Here is a 19709-nt window from a genome sequence, read left to right as displayed (position 1 = left end):
TTAGTATTTTAATATTTTTCATAAAATATATCATAGATAAGAATACACACACAATTTTAAAATAATTATAACTTGAGTCCCATGCAATCACCACCCAAGTAGAAAACTAGAACATCGCCCGTACCCTAGAACCTTCCATGGTGGTCATGCCTTCTCACGCCTCCCAGGGATAGCCACTCTCTTGATTTTAGGAATAAGAATGTCTTTCTTATCTCCTATGTGTACATCCCTAATCAATACTGTTTACTTTTACACATTTTACAACTTTTTAAAAAACTGCATCATTGTGCACATATTGATAGGTGCTTTTGTCCAAAATTACATTTGTAAAATTCATCCATGTTGTTGCCTATAGCTGTAGTTTATTTTCATTGTGATATAATAATTTATGGTACCACAATGTACTTATCCATTAAATATTCAGGACACCTTTACAAGGCATTCCTTTGTTCTCATTGCCTGAGGAAAAAACAAGTCCAAACACACAGTATGACATTCAAGGCAACCAGTGGCCCCAAATGTGTCTCCAAAACACCTAGTCAGTCTCATCTCTCCTATTCTTCTCTACCAACCTAGTGCTATGCAACAGTTTAGTATGTTGGTTGAAATATAAAGTATAATTCCTTAGCGCTAGGATGCTGTTGACCAGGTACCAGATCTACCCAAATCATTCCTGTCCATCAAGTTCTGGTTCAATCAAGTGTGATCACTCAAGAAGACTCAACAATCACTTCCATCCACAACGCCACCGCTCCCCTTCAAAAAAAGGCATCAAGTGAATTATCCTTTTTTTGACTCTTCTGCACAGTTGCTTCATGCTGCCTTGAATTATATGCATCCATTTGGCCATCCTCAAGTTTTGTCTTTTCAGTGCACAGCACTAATATCTTGGAGATAATGGGAAGGTAATAAATGTTAGAGTTTTGAACTCCAACTCAAAATTCTGAAAGCTATTGCTGGTACCAGGTACCAAATCATTAAAAAAATTTTTAAGTAATTTCCACAGAAATGAAATTGTACCAATTAAAGCAAAAATGTCATCACTATGGCTTAGGAGATTTTTGTTCTCCATATTTCTAAAATTGATCTTTTTGTCTTCCCCATAAAAAATACAGAGTTTTAGAGTTCCCGGGACACAGATGTTAAGATGTGACATAATTTAAGATCACTTGATAAGAAGTACACTATTTAAGGAAATATCTTTGAAAAGCATTTTAACCCCAGTAGCAACAAAGGAAGGAAAAAACTCCAAAATTTTAACAAAATTAATAAACGGGTCAGAAATTCTAATTAACAAGTATTTCAGAATTTAAAAAGCAGGATTATCTTTCTACCAAAGAAAATACATGCATTGAATACAGGTACTGCAAATTGGAGAAGAAACAAAAAAGATTAGCAGAAAGCTATAGCTGGACTGAATACCTGGCTATTGTTTACCTCTCTATCAAACTCATAAAAGAAAAAAAATGGATGGAACATATCACTCCTGAGTAATACCAAATATGTCTTTCAAATATCTTATGCAAAAAATCATTCTTTTCAGTAGATATTAAGAACATATCATAGAAAAAAATGTTTGTAACTCATATTACAAATTAAGTTAAAGGTCTTAATATACAAGGCCCTCCTACAAACCAATAGGAAAAAAAAACCCAATGGTTCAACCGAAAATATGGACAAAAGTATTTATAAACAGATAATGTAAATAAATGATACTTACAATGGTTCTTGAACATAAAATGCTCAAGCCCAGATTTGCAAGATAAAAAAGTCTGATAAAATACTGTGAATAGGGTACAGAGCAGCAGGCAACCACACACACACTGCTAGTTACAGAATAAACTGGTAGAACTCCCAGGAAGTGCAATAATATAGTGATAAACAAAATGATATGTGCTCATCCCCTCTGACCCAACATTTCCACTTATGGGAATTAATCCACAAAAATACTTTCATATATACAAAATAATGGTACAGGGCCATTAGCTATAACACTGAAATAGCGAGTTTGGAAACAACTGTAGTCCATCAGTGGGAGACAGGTTAAATAATTTGTGACATCCTTACAGTGGAATTCGATGCAGCTGAAAAAGACAAGAAGTGACTGCCAAGTTACACTAAGAAGAGGCATAGCTCAAATAGTATTTCACAATTTGTGTAGAATACTGTTTTTGCTGAGATACACAGTATGTGGAAAGGTACCCAGGAAACTAGTAACACTGGTTGCTTAGGGGAGGAAACTGGATAGCCAAAGTTAGGCGTGGGAAAGAGATTTTCAAAATGTTTATCCTTTTGTACCTTTAAACTTCTGAACTGTGAGGCTATTACCAATTTTTTTTAAGAAATAAAATTTTAAATTAAGAATTTTAAAAACATGTGTCTCATTGGTAAAATGAATGAAACACGACCCTAAGACTCTTGGACTGTTACCCAATCTAGCATAATACAATATATTCTCCTTATTCTGGTGCTCACATAACTTCATGAGAGGAAAGAAAAATTTGTAATAAATTCTAGAAGCAGATAGCTAAGAGACCTGATGTAAAAAGCTAATGCACATTCAGGGGCCCTGATAAGATACAGCTTGTTTTAAGAGAAAACCAGAACTACCACAGATCTGCAAAAAATGTTCAAGTTACTTGAGTTAATCTAGAAAATGGCAGGCTGTGCATGTTCTGTGCCTTTCTTTCTTTCCTAACTTTCAGGTTAAGAAATCCATCTCTGTAACAAGGTATGTCTAGCAGCTGGCTTGTTTTGCACTGTTCGGGTTATGCTTGTTATGAGAACACAGTTGCAAACATTGAAGGCTTTTCTCCACCCCCCATTAGACTGGTAACAGATGACAGGGCTCGTCCTTCAGTGAAGGAGCCAGACACTTCCCTGTCCTTACAGGTGAAGGACACTTTAAGGAGTGACAAACCTGTTGATCATGGTTTTTCAGAGAACACTCCTGTGTATTCCTTCTGCACTTCATTTAAGAGTATGTTTGTTGTGCACACCCGGGGAGGGGCGGGGTGATGTACATAATCCACCTGTTTGCCTCCTGTTTTCTCATCAGGGAGTAAAGACAGTAAACCCAACCCTCCAGGGGACAGAAAAACAAATCACTCGGTGCCCATTTTAGGCGGCTGATGAAGGTGGCCCAGTCTTGAGCGTGTACCTAAGCTGGTCCAGATATGCCCACTGGGGGTGCAAGAACAAATCCAAGTTCAAGCACATTTGCTCCAGCATGGCTTGGGCGAGCAGGTCAAGACCTGCGAGTTTAGAAGCAAAGGCCCATGGTTCCAAGCACAATGGACACATCTGTAGGTCCAGGTGCATGTAGGTCAACCGACCCCCTTACCCGCACGGCTAGATAGTCACACGCAGGCCGACCACTGTTTCCAGGCAAGTGCGTCTGGAGGAAAGTTAAGAGTGTGTATCTACCTGTTCGAGAAAGGTGGCTGACGAAGTGGCCCAGGGGGGACACTTCTTCCTCCGCAGTGCCCGGCGTGCACCCCACAGCGGGCTCCGGGCTCACCCTCCGCGGGTCCCGGGCGCCCCAAGGTCACCTGCCCTCCCGGGCGTCCCCACCCACGCCGCGCGCTCACCAGAACAGCAGGTTGGCCCCGACGAAGCCGAGCAGGCTGCGCAGCGGCCTCTTCCAGCTCAGGAGCTCGCCGGCGCAGCCGCCCAGCCACAGCACGGGCTCCCGCAGCAGCCAGGTCCCGGGGGCGGCCACCCAGCCCGCGGCCTCCGCCACCTGCCGCCCCGCGCCGGCCGCCGCCGCCCCTCCGCCCTGCGCTTCCTCCTGCTGCCCTTCGCGGGGAGCCCGCGGCGGTGCCTGCTCCCCGGCCGCCGGAGCCGGGCATCCCTCCTCCGCGGGCTCCGGGGGCGCCGGGCTCGCCATCTTCCGCGGCTTCCAGGCGGGGCCGGGCACGCGCGCGGGCGCGCCCGGGTGGCGGCGCCGGGAGGGCGGCGGGTCCCGCGCGGGGCGCGCACCGCAGGGCGCCGGCGGCCGGGGGCCTTGTGACGTCACGCCAGCCGCGGCGGGGCGCCTCCCGCGGGAAGTGGGTGCGGCCAAGTGCGCGGGGCGGGTGCGGCAGCGGCCGGGAGCTCGGCCCGGGGGTGGCCTCGCGGGTACCGGGCGCGCGTGACCCCCTTTTCCCGTCCAGCCGCAGGGCCGGGCGAAGTGGAGGCCCTCCGCCCGGCTGCTCATCTAGGAGAGTGGGGGCGTCGGGTCAAATCCGCTCGACGCCTTCGCTTTGCCAAGCCAGGGCCAGGCTCGCCCACCCTGCAGCCTCGGGGGGCGCTGGGGGACGCCCCTTCCCCTGGCAGCGGACTTGAGCCCCCAGCGCCCCCAGCCCAGTGCTGGCAGGGACACAGCGGAGGTCTGTAGTACTTTGCGAATAACGTGAGGGTGTAAATGCAGGTTGGAGAAAGGAACAAGTAAATATTTTGGGTCATTCAAGGAGCGTCAGGCCGCAACGACGGGGGAAGGCGCTTCCTCCCCGACTTGCGGGTCAAGACATCCGGCTCAGACTGCTGCTCAGAAATGCTCGGCGGTCTGTGGGAGGCGCAGGTGGGCAGGGTGCTGAGGAGCGAGAACCCTGCGGAAACTAGACGCTTTGCATGTGTCAAACGCGTTGGCAAGCCTGAATGCGGTTACTCCAGAGTCACACTGGTCTCCGTGTCACAGGGGTGACACAGGGCAGGGGTAAGGTGGCTGTGAGGGGGTGTCAGGGAACCCTGAGCCCTCCCATACCGGACTTCACCGGCCCTCGTGCTTCCGGGTGAGTGTGAGTGGAGGGAAGGTGTTTGTACTCACTATTTGCATTTTTTAAATGTCCGATTCTTTAATCCCCCCTGTTCCTACTTTTCTCTAGAATAAAATATCCCTTCCCCGATCCTGAGCGGTGTTACCTGTGGTGAGTCAGGGTATCTTATACCCCCTTGGAGTTCACTACTGGCCACCAGCCTACTTTCACAGGATGGATGGGGCTCATTCCCAGAGCAATTAAAGACTGTTGTTTCAAGGGAGACTCCAGGGAGGGTTCAGTAATGCTTGTCTGGTGGTCATTGTATGTTTATACCTCTGTATATACATATGTAAAAGTTCATAGATGTGTACATTGCCAATATGTGCACCTCACTATATGTACATTATACCTCAAGAGGGTATATTCCTAGAGTTCCTCCAAAGGTTTATTGAGCACCTATGTGCCCAACACATTGCTAAGTTCAGTGGATGTGATTTCCATCCCCAGGAAACTCAGAGTCCAAGGAGGGGCCAGTTACAATTGTGGGAGCTACTGTGATATAAATAATCACTCAGTGCAAAGAGTACTTACTTAATTGTGCATCCAAAGTGGGAGAGGAGAAATGTATAAAGAACTTGCGTGACTCAACACTGAAAAAACAGACAACCCAATTAAAAAATGACGGACGATCTGAATAGACATTTTCCAAAGAAGACATACAGATGGTCAACAGGTACTTGAAAAGGTGCTCAATATTAGTAATCATCAGGGAAATGCAAATCAAAACCACAAAGAGATGTCACCTCATTACAGTCAGACTGGCTACTATCAACAAGACAAAAAATAGCAAGCATTGGCGAGGATGTGGAGAAAAAGGAGCCCTCCTACACTGGGGGGGGAATGTAAATCAGTGTAGTCTCGGTGGAAAGCAGTATGGAGGTTTCTCAAAAACTAAAAACAGAAATGCCATTGACCCAGTAGTTCCACTTTTGGGGATTTACTTAAAGAAAACAAAATCATTAACTCAAAAAGATATATGCACTCCTACGTTTATTGCAGCATTATTTACAATAGCCAAGTTATGGAAACAATGGAATGTCCATCATTAGATGATTAGGTAAAAAAAGGTGTGGTACATATGCACAGTGGAATGTTGCCAGGCCATAAATAAGAACGAGATCTTGTCATTTGCAACATGGATGTACCTACAGGGTATTATGCTAAGTGAATTAAGTCAAAGAAAGACAAATACTGTATAAATTATTCCACTTGTATGTGGAATCTGAAAAACAAAACAGAAACAGCCTAGAAACACAGACCAGGCTGGTGGTTATCATAGGGGAGGGGGGAGAGGGGATGGGTGAATAGATAAAGGGGAATAATTAGTGAGTATGTTTGATATCTGGATCTGGGTGATGGTTACATGGGTATATAGGCTTCAGAAGTCATTGAGCGGTACACTAAGATGTGTGCATTTTATTGTATGTATCTCAATTTAAAAATAAATAATACAGAACAAGTTTTTACTTAGGGAAGGAGTGGAGAGGTCAGGTTTCAGGAGGCTTTTTGCAATGGATGGCATCTGCTTTGAATTGTAGGGAGGAGGGAAAGAAAGTGGGGGGTTGGGGAAGAGGCAATAATGTCTGTTGGGAAATCAGTGTAAGAAAAGGTGCAAAGTTGCAGACAGAGGCACACAGGTCCTAACCTGCATTTGCAGCAGATCTCCAAGGCCCTGAGTGATCTATCAGTGGCAGGAAACTTGTTTTTTAACCTGAAGGCAGGGCAGGGTTTCTTGCCTTTCTGCTTGCCTCTGAGGAGAACCTGTCTGCCAATCGGAAGCTATAACAAAGCAATGTGGAAACAACTCAGGTATTTTTCCCATGAAAGAAAGGTTATCCTCTCCCAGTGCTGGCCTTCCTCTTGGCCCCAGGACAGGAAATTTTGAAAGATAAATGATACTCTATTGTGTCATCTGGCCTTTGTCTGGCACTGGATACAGCCCAGGGGGTGCAATATTCTAAGACTGGGTCACTAGACTCCACAGATGGAAGGGAGAATGCAGGGCAGAGGCCACAAAGAACCAAACCAGTGTGGATGTGCTTCCAGAAAACATGTTCGCAAGATTCCTCACGTTCTCTTTTCTCCCCATGAATTCTAATTATTATTGTCAGGATCTGTTGAAGTAGTAAAAGCTGTTGACACCCAAGACACATAAAAGCTAACTTCCAGTTTGCAATATTTATTATCTCTATTTAAGAACTCTCCCTACCCACAGCTATGTGAAATCTTTTCTTTCTCTCCTCTGGGGAAAAAAATGCTACATGAAACTGTTCTGGATAAAAAGCTGAGTTAGTTGCTCTCATCTGTCGCTTTCACCTCTGACCTCTAATAATTACTGACGAGTAATGTCACAGGAAGAGACACTGGCATACACACATAAATAAATGGGTGCTGCTGGGTTTTTTTTTTCTTTGTCTAATTATCTTCGTGATATTTGAGTAATGTATTCAGTGCTAAGACTATGTAAAAATAATGCTAATGATGGTTAAAATAAACCTTGCCTCTAGTTTCAAGAACATCTCATGTTTAAAACTCCTGTGGTAACCTTTTTGTTTGGGATTCTCTTCTATAGTTTGCATTTATCTTTATGGAGAGCAGAGGGATGAACTCTTAACAAGATAGATGATTTGACAGTATCCTAGGAAAACAAGGAAACTGGGAATGTGTCAGAGGAAAAAAGTGAAAGAAAACACATGTAGCTACTGAATCTAAGAGACAGTTTCAAAAATAACACAGCTCCAGCAAAGACAGTCAAATACACATAAGAACTCTTGAAAGAGGCCACTCACCTTTCTCTTCTGAAAATAGCAGGAAGCTTGCAATAGGAGAGAAAATAATGAATAATTAATCCTCACTCCACTTCAAGTTAAGCCTTAGAATGAGAGGGAAATGCCCCAGGGTTACTTCTTTTCCCCTAAACTGTTTCTGTTAGAACCCCACAGCAGGTGCATGACTCCTTATGAAACAAACCATGCATACATGTTGTATTGCCTATTAGTCCTGCACATATTTTTTTGCTAATAATTTTATTAAGGCAATTCTACCCTCCTATTCTCACCATATCCTCTGCTCCTTAGTCCTGACTTTCCCTAATTTTGTCACTGAGCCAAGAGAACCTAGATAGTACACCCTGAGCACAGATTAATAGGAACATCACACCACAACAGCAACACAGAGGAAATGGAAAGGAAAATTATACCTGTTTGCAAGGCCTAGCTCACAGAAAGAATTGGCTATTTTTGTTTGGGGTTGACTGACTGTTGTGCCCATAGACATTGGAATCCAGACTAGAATATTCTATTTTTGACAAGCATTCTGTCAGGGAGGTTCTTACCAGAAATGATTAGCCTTGCACTAAGATGGTAGCCAGTTGGAGTCCCAAATTTAGGCATCTCTCCCTAATAATACACGAAAGAGCTTTTCCAAGGCTTCAGAAAGGTTAAAAAGAACTGAGGTCAGACAACAACATGAGCACAGTTGACCCTTGAACAACATGGGGCTAGGGTCACTGACCCCTTGTGTGGGAAAAATCCACATATAACTTTTGATTCACCAAAAACTTACCTACTACCAGCCTACTATTGTTGGAAACCTCACCAATAATATAAACACTTGATTAACACATACATTGTATGTCATACCTATTACACACTGTATTCTTAGAATAATGTCAGCTGGAGAAAAGAAAATGCTCCCTCACATTGTTACAATCTCCAAAATTATTCCAAGATATTTATTGAAAAAGATCCACATATCAGTGGACCCATGCAGTTCAAACCCATGTTGCTTAAAGGTCAATTGTATATACTGAAAAGGTACTATCTATCCACAGGCACACACATCAACACACACACAGCAGTGATGTGTCTAGGACATTATACTTCCGAGCCCTTCCCTCCGGGCTAGCAGTTACACCCAAATCAGCAGACTAGCCACTGTCTGGTCCCAAGTTGGCCCACAAGCTGGCTCCCAGGGATCAGAGGCTCCTCAACTCCTCCCTGAATGTATGCTCTGCCCACTGTTCCCACAGGGAACCATCATGAAGGACACAGCCTTGGCCAAGGTGTTACTGAGACCATCTGGATGGTGCATGTTGACTGAGTACTATTAAGACCTCTATAAACTTAAGATTCTGGTGGGCAGGTGTGGACATCTCATCCGGCAGCCACCCAAGATAAGCCTCATAAGTACGTTCCCTTGCTTCAAAAAAGTGCCACCTACCAATCTGCAGTGGCCTGCCTCTTTCCTGGTCTCCCCTGCCCTCCCTAGGGTGGCAGGTGTCAGATTTCACCTGGGAAACTCCCAAGGTTGTAAATCAACAGCCTAGTCTGCAGCCTCTTCTTTTTTTTTTTTCTTTATGGTCCTGATGCTGTCTGTATTGTTCATTCATTAGCTATCCATTGACGTTATACTTCATTAAAGACTGGTTGAGGGCATATAGTAAGATAAGACTTCTCATTTCCCTCACGATGCTTAGGTCACTGACATGGAAAAGGAATCTGAAGAAGGTGGCCGGCCAGGCGGAGGGAATGGGGCGGCATGATATGCATGGCCTGGAGGTGGGAAGGAAGCCAGCCCAGCCCTCAGAGGAAACCATGAGCAGTTCTGAGCTAGGGGACAGTGTGGCATGAGCAGGGGGGTGCTCTAAAGCGTTTCCTCACAGGTGCTGCTAAGGAGCTTGAGCCTTGGGGCCATTGGAGGGCTTCCATTGGGGGAGAGAGAAAGGGTCTGGTTTGTTTGAGAAAGGCACAATACATTAAATAGAGCCTGGCAGACACACTGGAAGAGACTTTTCCTTGTCACTAAAATATGGAGAGAAGGTGCAGGTTTGGGACATCTCTGGAAATGTCAGTTGGGTAGTTGAATGCAAAGGTTGCAGCTCAGAGAGCAGTAGGGGTCCTGGACAAGAGATAGACACCCCTAGAGGGCAAGGCCAAGGTGAGTTCAGAGACACTGGCCATATCAGAGTGACTGCACAGAGCCGAGAGTGCGGGGAGACTGGACGCGCAGATCAGAGGGAGGTGAACTTTGAGTAACAGTCACCAAGTTTAGGTGCAATCCTATGAGAGCGGAGAGCTCCTGAGGTTTGTTGGGCCTTGTTGTTTGTTTTTACCAAGGAAGTAATAGACTCAAAATGCCAGTCTTCCAGAGGCCCCAGGAACTCCAACTTGAATTCCGTCACCAAAGGAAAGCTGTGGTGTGATCGTCTCTAAATCCAGGTCTTCAAATCAGGCCTCCTGTCTCAAGGGGTATTCTCTAAGCTAAACTTAGACTAGAGGAATTTAATGAAATAGTTATAAGAGTCACATCCCACAGACATCCCTTCACAGTGTGTATTTGGCTTGCCACTTGTAACTGGTCTTAGTTCATCAGAATTAGGTACAAAACGTGGTGACCCTTTAGGTTTGGACAGTGGCCCCAGGCCTGCTGAGAGCATGCAGTCAGGCCGTGTCCCATTGGACCCTCTTAGACCATGCATGAGTGTGCAGCCAGGGCTGTTTATAGTCCTTAAGCCTCCTTTATAATACTCAAGTGCCTTCTGAACCATCAAAGGAATTTTAAGATTATATTTGATATAGTTCATCATTCAGTGTATTTGCCTATAGGCCAGTCCACTGAAGATGGATGGTTTCTCTCTGCCCCTTTAGAACTCCTGCCCGAAGCCAGGTACTCTGGTGCCACCAGCAAAACTACTCCCCAGACAGCCTGGGATCTCCCTCTGGGTCACCGAGCCAAGGGCCTGGCTGGGACTGAAGGCCTTCCTTCCTCTCTCCAGAGAGAAGATGCACCTGAACCCAGGGCCCCACAGGCTCTGCTTCGAAAGCCACCTTCTCATGGGCCCTCAAATCCCTCAGGTGTGGGCAGCTGGATTTTCCAGACGTCCTCTGCCAACTGCTGGCATCCAGTGCACCTGTGGACAGTTTGTTCTCCCATTGAGGAGGTTGCTTTTGCTCTTGCCCTGTGGGGAAGGGTGGTGACCGAGTTGGAGGGGAGAAGCTCCTCCAGGAATTGGCCACCCCAGTGGGTCCCAGAGAGTCCCCTGGCCCTGGCAACCTTATGAGTTAACCTGGTTCTTAGCCCCTACCGTGGTGGCTGTCTGATTCCTCACAAGCCCTGTTGGGAGACTCCCCTGGCTCAAGAAAGAGCATTCACAACTGCCCTGGCACCTACAACAATGTCAGTCCCCAAGACTAGGAATATTGGAGTAGTTCTGATCTGAGTCTCCTGCATTCTCTCCATCTGGAGGAACCATATGTTAGGTTTGCCCATGACAGTCCTGGTCTCTGCCTGCTGTCTGGCATGGTTATTAATAGCACTTCACTTTCTTTCTCAGAGATGTCTCAGTTTAGATGATAAATGATACGGATTTCCCATCCATCACCAATCCGTCACCAACCACTGAGAACCCTTCAGCATAAATGCTCCCACGCCCACAACCCTTGTTCTCCAGTCTCAGGGCCACCATGCTGTTCGAGCTTCCTCACTTGGCGCCTGCCTGAAAAGCCGCAGCCTCGTCCCTCCTCTTCTTCCAGTCCACCTTCTCCTCTAAGCAGCTAAAACGAAATAACCCACCTTCGAAAGCCCTGCTCCCTGGTCCGCACACTCAGCTGTGGTCAGATCCGCCCTTCCCGGATTCAGCACAGCAAGCACCCCCACACCGGGACCATTGCTCCTCACACTGTAGAGTTGTTTCTCATCTTGTCAGTCTTCTCCAGACCTGTCTCTCCTACCTGCACCTCAGCTCATTCCTCTTCCAAAAGCTGCTCAAGTGGAGAGAGCATGGGTTTCAGAGTCGTGAAGGTCCGCATTGGATCCTAGATCCCAGTGTCCAGGTGCTAACCACTGTGTTCCATTGATTCTGACTCGTTTTTCTCCTCATTTTAACAAACGTGGGAATGAAATGTACCTTAAAATCTGTGACCTCATAGACTCACTAAAACACTGTAGCTCTCTACTTTGTTTTGTGATACAGACTGTCTGTCTGAGTTTCCTTGCTTCTACAACATGGATAATACTGATTCTCAAGACTGTTGTAAGGCATTTCTTGAGATAACTGTATTTGAGACCCAGGGGAAGATTACCTCCGAGGAAATCTGGACACTGTGCCCAGGCATTTTGTAGTAATCATCCAGTATCTCTCGGGAAGACCTGTACCATGTGGTAAAATTGTTGCAAAAGATATCAAAGTTTGTGTACTGATAGAATTTCACAAAAATTCTCTGTTGTGTGCAGTCAGAAAGAGAAGTCAGTTTCACTTAACCACAACACTCCACTGAGAACTCTGTTCAGAGGATCTAGCTAAGGGGGACATTGCTCTAGGGGTAACAGGCCAAGTGGCTTTTTGTTGGGAACTTGCAATACTTTTAGGGAAAACTATGCAAGCAACTTTTTCCTGGATTTATTCTTAGGTAGAAAATCTTCAGAAGTTGGTTTTATGTAAAAAGTCCACAGGTAGGTTTCTGAGGTCTTGGGTCATAGGAAGATGTTTTGATGATGCTCAATTGGAAAATCGCCCTTCCTTGTGAAAGGTCCTCTTCTTTCTATATAAAAGTTTGCTCACACCAAGAAGCCTGGTGGCCAGCCACCCTGGGGGACAATCCAGCTGACTGGGAAGGGGATCTTTCCTTCTGCCCCTCTCTGCTGTCACATCAGGTGATAAACCCAGATCATCCAGGGTTGTGTTTACGTCTTGGAACTAGTGAGGGTTTTCAGTGACAGGCAATAGAATGTGGAAAGGGAAAAAGTGAAGAAGAAGCCTGTGGTGTAGGATTTGAATTGGGGCTGTCATCAAGTATGAGGTCATGATCTGATCCTCCAGCTATGTCTGCAGAAAGAGCCCAGAATCAGTACCCCCCATGGCAATGAGCTCATTTAGAGACCACACGTTGTTTTTTAACTATTTTCTACCAAAAAAGAAGCAGGGCTCCTTAGAGAATTGGCTGATGCTAGGTCTGAGTTAGGAACATCTTGTATTCCAGAAAGCAAAGATGTGTTCAAAGACTACTTAACAGTCCCTGTTAAAAGGACACAAAAGCCAGCTTGAAAGGGATTCTATTGACCTCTACTGAGGAACAAAAAGAATAATCCTGGTGAATGACTGTAATATACTGAGTTGAAAAGAATTCATGACTCCATAGTGATACTTGAAAGAGAGAGGAAAAGTTCTGCTTTACAAAAAATTATAAGCTACTAAGTGTAGAATAAATGGTAGATTCAGAAAAGTATTGTTTGTAACTCTCAGTGTAATAATTGATTCAGTCAATGATGATCAATAATAATATAGACCCACTAGGAAAAAAGGTAGGGAAGAGGATGTAGACACAATCTTACAGGTTGTTTATTAGTTACAAAGTGTGTAACTGCACTGGAGAGACCTGTCAGCCTCCACATTACCTGCATCTCATGCTTGACATCTCCCGTAGTGTGACAATCTGACCTTATGAGTCCCCTGATCTAATGCTATGGGAGGGAACAGCAAAACTTCCTGGAAACATTTGACCTGAATAAAATCCTAACAAAATGGTCAGAGGAATCCAGAATGTAGGACATTCTACAGGTCAGCTGGCCTGGATCCTCAAAGTGTTTGATATCAAGAACAGAGAAAGAGCTTTAGAATAAAAAGATGTAACAATGAAATCAGTATGTGAAACTTGATTGGATTCTGGGTCCAAAAAATAGCTGTCAAAAAAAAAACTATCAAGAACATTTGGAGGGAAAATTAGGGAAATCTGAGTCCAGGCTCTATGCTAGATAATCTTGTTGAATTAATATTGGTTTTCTTAGGGGTGGGGCTATGGTGGTGTAAGAGAATGTCCTCCTTCTGAATGATGCAAGATACAACATTTAGGCATGAAATGCCATGAAGGCAGCTGTCTGCTTTCAGCAAAAGGGAAGTGTGTGTGTGTGTGTGTGTGTGTGTGTGTGTGGAGAGAGAGAGAGAGAGAGGGGAAATGGGTGCGGCAAGATGTTGGTGAATCTACATGAGGGGTATCTGGTGTTCATTGCATTGTTCTTTCAACTTTCCTGTGGGTTTGAAAATTTTCAAAACAAAAAAACAAATGTTTTTTACAATGCTATATGAGAGAATAGGAAATAGAGAAAGTTCTTACTTTTTTTTTTGTAAAAAGACAGTTTCTTCCTATTTCCTTTTCCCTAAGACTGTGTGACCTTTAGTGATTTCTCCTTTCCATGAAATCTTGCTTGATTTAAAATTGTTGTGACACCACTTAGCATAGGAATCTAATGGTTGTTAACATATCTTAGCAAGAGGAAGTGAAATATTTTTATGTTCCCCACAGAACTGAAGCTTACCTCTTTAATTCAATCTTCTTATACTGAACATCAATTATGCACAGATCATATGAGAGGCACCATGACTGATACAAAGATGAACAGCAATATGGCTTCTACTCTCAAAGGGCTTAAAATCTAACACATAAAAATGGACACAGCAAACATATTTTGAGTGGCTATGATGAGCTAAACAACAGACTAGAATTAGGGATCTACTTCTGAATAAGACACAGTCTTAGAGCCCCTTGTCTTTGAGAAATATGGTCACATGCATTAATTTCAATACAAGACTTATGAAAAGATGTTTATCATTGTCTAGAAATTATGACCAAGCATCCAGGGACAGCTTAAGAAGAAAGACTACTCTGAACTATGGCTTGAAGAGTAGGTGGGAATGTTTTCAAGATGCATTAGTTGGATCCCAAGCAAACGGAATAAAATGTCTCTTAAGGCCTTCAACAGATTAGATGAGGCCGACCCACACTGTGGGGGGTAACCTGCTTTACTCAAAGTCTACTGATTTAAATGTTAATTATATCTAAAAAAATAATAATACATCTAGACTGGTGTGTTTGACCAAACAAGTGGGCACCATGGTCCAGCCAAGTTGACACATAAAATTAACCATTATCACAACCTCTTAAAAGATTGGTTGTATTTTTGTGTCATTACTAAAATATGGAATAGAGAGAAAAACTGGGGAGAAATTTGGGGAGAAAAATGACATCAATTTAGAAGATGTTAAATTTCAGTTGGTTATGTCCAGTGGTCAGTTGGAATTGACACTCAGGGGACAAATCTCTGTAATGGCCAAATTTAGAGATCACAGTGGAAGCCATAGGACCAGATGAAGCTGCTCCGTGAGAGACTGGTCATCCATTCAACGACATGGTTTCTGTGTGTCTCAGTGGACCCGACAGTGTTCCAGGCTGGGAGACCATACTGTATTCAAGGTAAAGTCCCTACCCTTGTACAGCTTAAACTTCAGAAGGGCTAGCAGGCAATGAGCAAATATGCACATGAATATATAATTTTAGATAGTGAATTGTATCATTTACTGCTGCATAGCAAACCAGCTCAAGATGTGGTGTCCTAGAACAACTTCTTTTTGTTCATAATTCCAGCAACTGAGGGAAGATCAGCTGGAATGACACTTCTCAGATTCACATAGCATTGCTGGGCTCATTTATATTTGCCTCCAATTAGCAGATACCAGATGGTTGGCTGGGGCTGTCAGCTGAAGTGCCTCAGTTGTCTTCCGAGTGGCCTCTCTAGCAGGCTAGCTCAGGCTTCGTCACTTGGCAGCTGGGGTTCCATGAAGGCAAGCCCCTAATGTGCAAACATGCATGGGGCCTCTGCTTGGGTTACATTTTCTAACGTCCCAGCGGACAAAGCAAGTCACATGACTAAGCCTAAGTCCGTGTGAGAAGCAACATGGCAAGAGCATGGAATTCATTACGGACCATTAACTTAATGACTGGACACATGTTAAGTGCAATGAAAACAAAACAGAACAGGGTAGAAAGAATTACTTTGAGCAAGAAGGCTTTACTAAACAGGGTGGCCAGGGAAGTGACTTTTAAACAGAAACTTATATGAGGCAAGACAGTCACGTAAAGTTCTGGAGGCAAGGGTGTGCCAGGCAAAGGAGAACAACAAGGGCAAGAATGGTGGAGCCAGAACTAGCTTCAAGGAACAAGAAGGTTAAAACAGCGCAGGACAAGACGGGGCTGGGGGTGGAGGAGGGTGGGGCGGCTGGGCAGGAGAGAAAGTCAGAACAGAAAGTTATGAAGAACTCTGCAGACCATGGCAAGGGGTTTAGATTTTATACTAAAAAATGGTGACAGTGAAGGAGGTTGTGCAAGAAATTAATTAAACCAATTTTCATTTTTAAAAGATTGTTCTGGTTGCTGATGAGGAGACAGACATAAAGCCAGGAGATCAGTGAGGGATTACTGCACCAGTCACAGAAAGATATTGGTAGTGGTCCAGGTGGGGCGACACTGCTGGATGTGGGATGCATTCGGGATGAAGGGCCAACAGGAATTGCCAGTGGGTTAGATGTGGGGTGTGAAGACAGAGAGGAATTAAGGATGAGGCCTAAAACAACTATAAAGATAGGAAGATTTAGAAGGGAGTATCACCTCTTTCGGACTTACTCTACTGTAGGGTAGTATGCCAATAGGCATCCAAGGAGAGGCACCAAGTAGGAAACTGGACATAAGAAGCTTAAGCTCCGGGGAGAGAAAGTCAGCCTCTAAATGACATTAAGGGCATAGGAATATATAACTTGGAAGATGTGATCAAAGAAGATGCAAGTGTTCCTGCTTCTTCTTGGGTTTTCACAATGAAAGGAATTTTGAAATAGTGGCCCTGGGGCACGGGGTACCAGGGAAGCTGAATTTGCTAAAGGGTAGGAGGTGAGCAGGAGAGGCCGGCCTCTGAAGACCGTGGTCATAAACTTAAAGTGAGAGTCAGCACGTTGAGGTGTTTCTCCAGCAACGTTCTCCTGCTCAGACAGGGATTTGGAGAATTGGATTTATCTGTGGGTGGGTTTTTTTTCCAAGACAAGTGGAGGAGAGGAAGGAGTAAAGACAGAGTTGAGGGTATATAAAACTGAATAATTACAATGATAGACCAGAGATTCTACTCTGGGGAAGGAAGGACGTGAAGGAAGCAGTGAAGTGATGGGCATTGAAGAAAATGGTGGCCTTGTGGTGGGAGGTCCTAATGAGGCACCTCGTGGAGAAGTGCTACTAGTGGGAGCCTGTGGAGAAAAGGTGGCCAAGGAGCAGTTGGAGTTGGAGGCTAGAGTCTGGAGGGGGAAGGGAAGTGAGGAGGTCAAAGAACCAAGGAGCCGGGGCATTGGGTGGATTGTTTACGAGAAGGAAGTCTCCAGAACAGTGGTGCAGAGACAGCGAGCCAGATACTTGGATGAGGAGGGAGGTGGACCGTCCAACAGCATTGGTCTGAAGATTCTGAAGATTTTCTTCCAGGAGTGAGGAGGAATGGTCTGGAAGGACCAAGGAAGAAATACGTGCCCAGCAGGCCCAGTGGTGCAGGCTGTGAACCAAAGAACCCTCGCCTGAGAGGGTTACAGGGACCCTGCCAGGTTTGAGCTAGAGCTGGAAGGTGCAGGAGTGTTGAGATGAGGTGGTGATTCTAGGTGGGATGCAGACGACAGATGGTGAGCTGCAGAGGGCACAGGGAGTGAGGAGAACGGAGGGCACCTGTTGTGTGTGATGAAAGGGAAGACAAGCTTTTTCTGGCCCTCTTTGAACAGAAGCGGACCAGTAAAGCTTACATGGACTTAACAATTATTACTTACTGACACGAAGCCAAGTTTTCTTCCTCATATATCCTTGGCTGTGTTTTGAATTACTGAGTTTGCCAAATAAGTACCATATGAATAATGTATTATTTATAGATGTCATTTATTAAGCTTTAATTATATAACTGTTTAAAAAAAGAAACCCTGTCCTATATAGCTGGTGTATCTTTAGACATACAATTGTAAATTTTGATTTAGGTTCACATGAAATTAGTCCAAAAAACAGGATTCCAAGAAAGAATGAATGTAAAATCATATAGATACAGCAATAAGGTCAAGGGCCACGCCATTCAGACCTAACAATGATACTTTTATCTGGCACAACAGTTGTAACTGAGATTGCTACTTGGTGACTTTGCTGAAGTCCCCTGGATTTGTCCGGTTTCTGCCGAGTCCAAAATTGTGCATTAGAAGGCAATATGATGGGGGCCTCACCTTGAAACCTCTAGTTCTTTGGAGATGACACTAATTTCTGTCTTCCCCCCAGGATGTCAGATGAGTTTTGATACACTATCTTGGTCATGGATGTTCATGTCAGAGAATTCTCTGTGGCCCTCTGAACTATGGTAGTCTTACCCTAAGCCGAGGAACCAATGTAAAGCTGTACAACTCCCAAGCATGTCTTTTTCCATTATACATTTGGGACCCCGGGAAATGACCACCAGGTGAGGCCACAGACCCAGTGGACCCACGGTAAGTTGGATACAAGCCAGGCCTCCGTTAATGACCTAGCCCCCACCCTCTAACAAAGGCCCTTGATGATAACTAGTGTCTCAAGTATTATTGTCTAAGGCCTTGCCCAGCAGTCATCAAAATGCTCGGGTATTCCTCAGAGTTCAGACACCCAAGCAGATCCCCTTGGTGAAGAACTGGGAGCCACAGACACCTGTATGGTGGTGCAGGGTTCTGCCTTCTGGGGACCCAGTCTTTCTTCAGTCAATGGGTTAGGGTCCAAATTGTTTGGGCCTGGAAACCAGGCAAGAAACTGTGACTCTTCATGGGATGTGGTGGCCCTCAGCTTCCTGATCATCCATCTTGACTTTTGATTTTACAGATTGAGCAACCTCTTGTTGGCTACCCATCTGTTTTGCCCATAGGGATGCAGTAACTAATAGGGTTTTGAGTTAATTTCTCTGGTTTTTCTTTTTGGCTGGGAGGTGGGGGAAGAGTTTTTCATATTTGGCAGGAAGAATCTTCATGAATATTTCTTGGCCAGGGGCAGACTGTGGTAAGTGACAGCTACCTATGAAAGCTTCCTTCTCCCCTTGCCTAATGTAGGACTGTAAACTGAAAAGGTGGTTGTCCAGCCTGGAGCCACATTTCCCAGCATCCCTTGCATGTAAGTAAGCTATGTGACTAGATCTTGCAAGTGGATTTGTAAGCATTAAGTGATACCACTTCCAGGCTGAGGAGTTTAAAAGGCCCATGCCTTGTGCCCACTGTTGTTTATGCCTAGGGAGGCCTTGGAAGGCAAATGTGGAAGAAGGCAGAGCCTGTCAGCCTGGGCCCCTGAACAACCACAGGAGCAGAATCACTACCCTCCCAACATTATACCCTATCAAACTGCTATGTATATAAGAAATTGTCTTTAACAGTATTGGTTGAAATGTAAGAGTTTATTAACCAAAGCAACTAGAGTTACCATAATACATGCACTCTATAAATTCTATATCAAATCTATCTAAAATGAAATTGTTTCTATCTGAAGAGATTTTCATCAAATTTGAAGGTGTGTTTGTGATGGTGTGACTTAGAGGATAGATTATGTGGCATATATAAAATTCACTTGGAGAGGCCCAGGGACATTTTACAGAGCTAAGCAGTTATTCCTCCCAACAACTGAAATGAAGTATGATAAAAGGCAATGTTAATACAATCAACATACGCACATTTCCTCTGTCCTCAGCTTCCTAATATAAGCGGTCTTTTTCAATTTGGCCTGTCTTGTGCACCTCTCACGTACCTGCTCAGGTCTCTGGCCTTGCCCGTCCCCAGCTCTCAGCGGCTTGCCCTCCTTCCGTGCTGACAGATTCCCTGCAGGCCCAGGCTTTGCCAACCCAGGAGTCTGAGCAGCTGTACATCTGGAGTCTCTGGATCCTCCTGTCGCCAATTTAGAGGCATGCGCCCCTACAGGGTGGGTGTGTTAGTTTCCTATTGCTGCTGCTAACATGTTACCACAAACTCGGGTAGTTTGAAACAATGTAGGTTTATTTTCTCACAGTTCTGGGGGTCAGGAGTCTACCATGAGTCTCACAGGGCTCAAATCACTGTAGCATCAGGGCTGC

At 44.8% G+C, this 19709-nt stretch overlaps 1 protein-coding gene across 1 annotated transcript in view; it reads right to left on the bottom strand.

The window, feature by feature from the left end:
- Positions 1-4012, bottom strand: part of RETREG1 (reticulophagy regulator 1) — a 135204-nt gene extending 131192 nt beyond the window's left edge. Inside the window, exon 1 of the mRNA XM_036896741.2 lies at positions 3591-4012. Coding sequence (XP_036752636.2) covers positions 3591-3889 — 299 coding nt within the window. The 5' untranslated portion in view covers positions 3890-4012. The remainder of the gene's footprint in view (positions 1-3590) is intronic.
- Between the last annotated feature and the right edge of the window lie 15697 nt (positions 4013-19709).

The sequence above is a fragment of the Manis pentadactyla genome, chromosome 2, assembly GCF_030020395.1.
Source record: "Manis pentadactyla isolate mManPen7 chromosome 2, mManPen7.hap1, whole genome shotgun sequence".
In the NCBI taxonomy this organism is placed as follows: domain Eukaryota; kingdom Metazoa; phylum Chordata; class Mammalia; order Pholidota; family Manidae; genus Manis; species Manis pentadactyla.
This window is presented reverse-complemented; position numbering and strand designations above follow the sequence as displayed.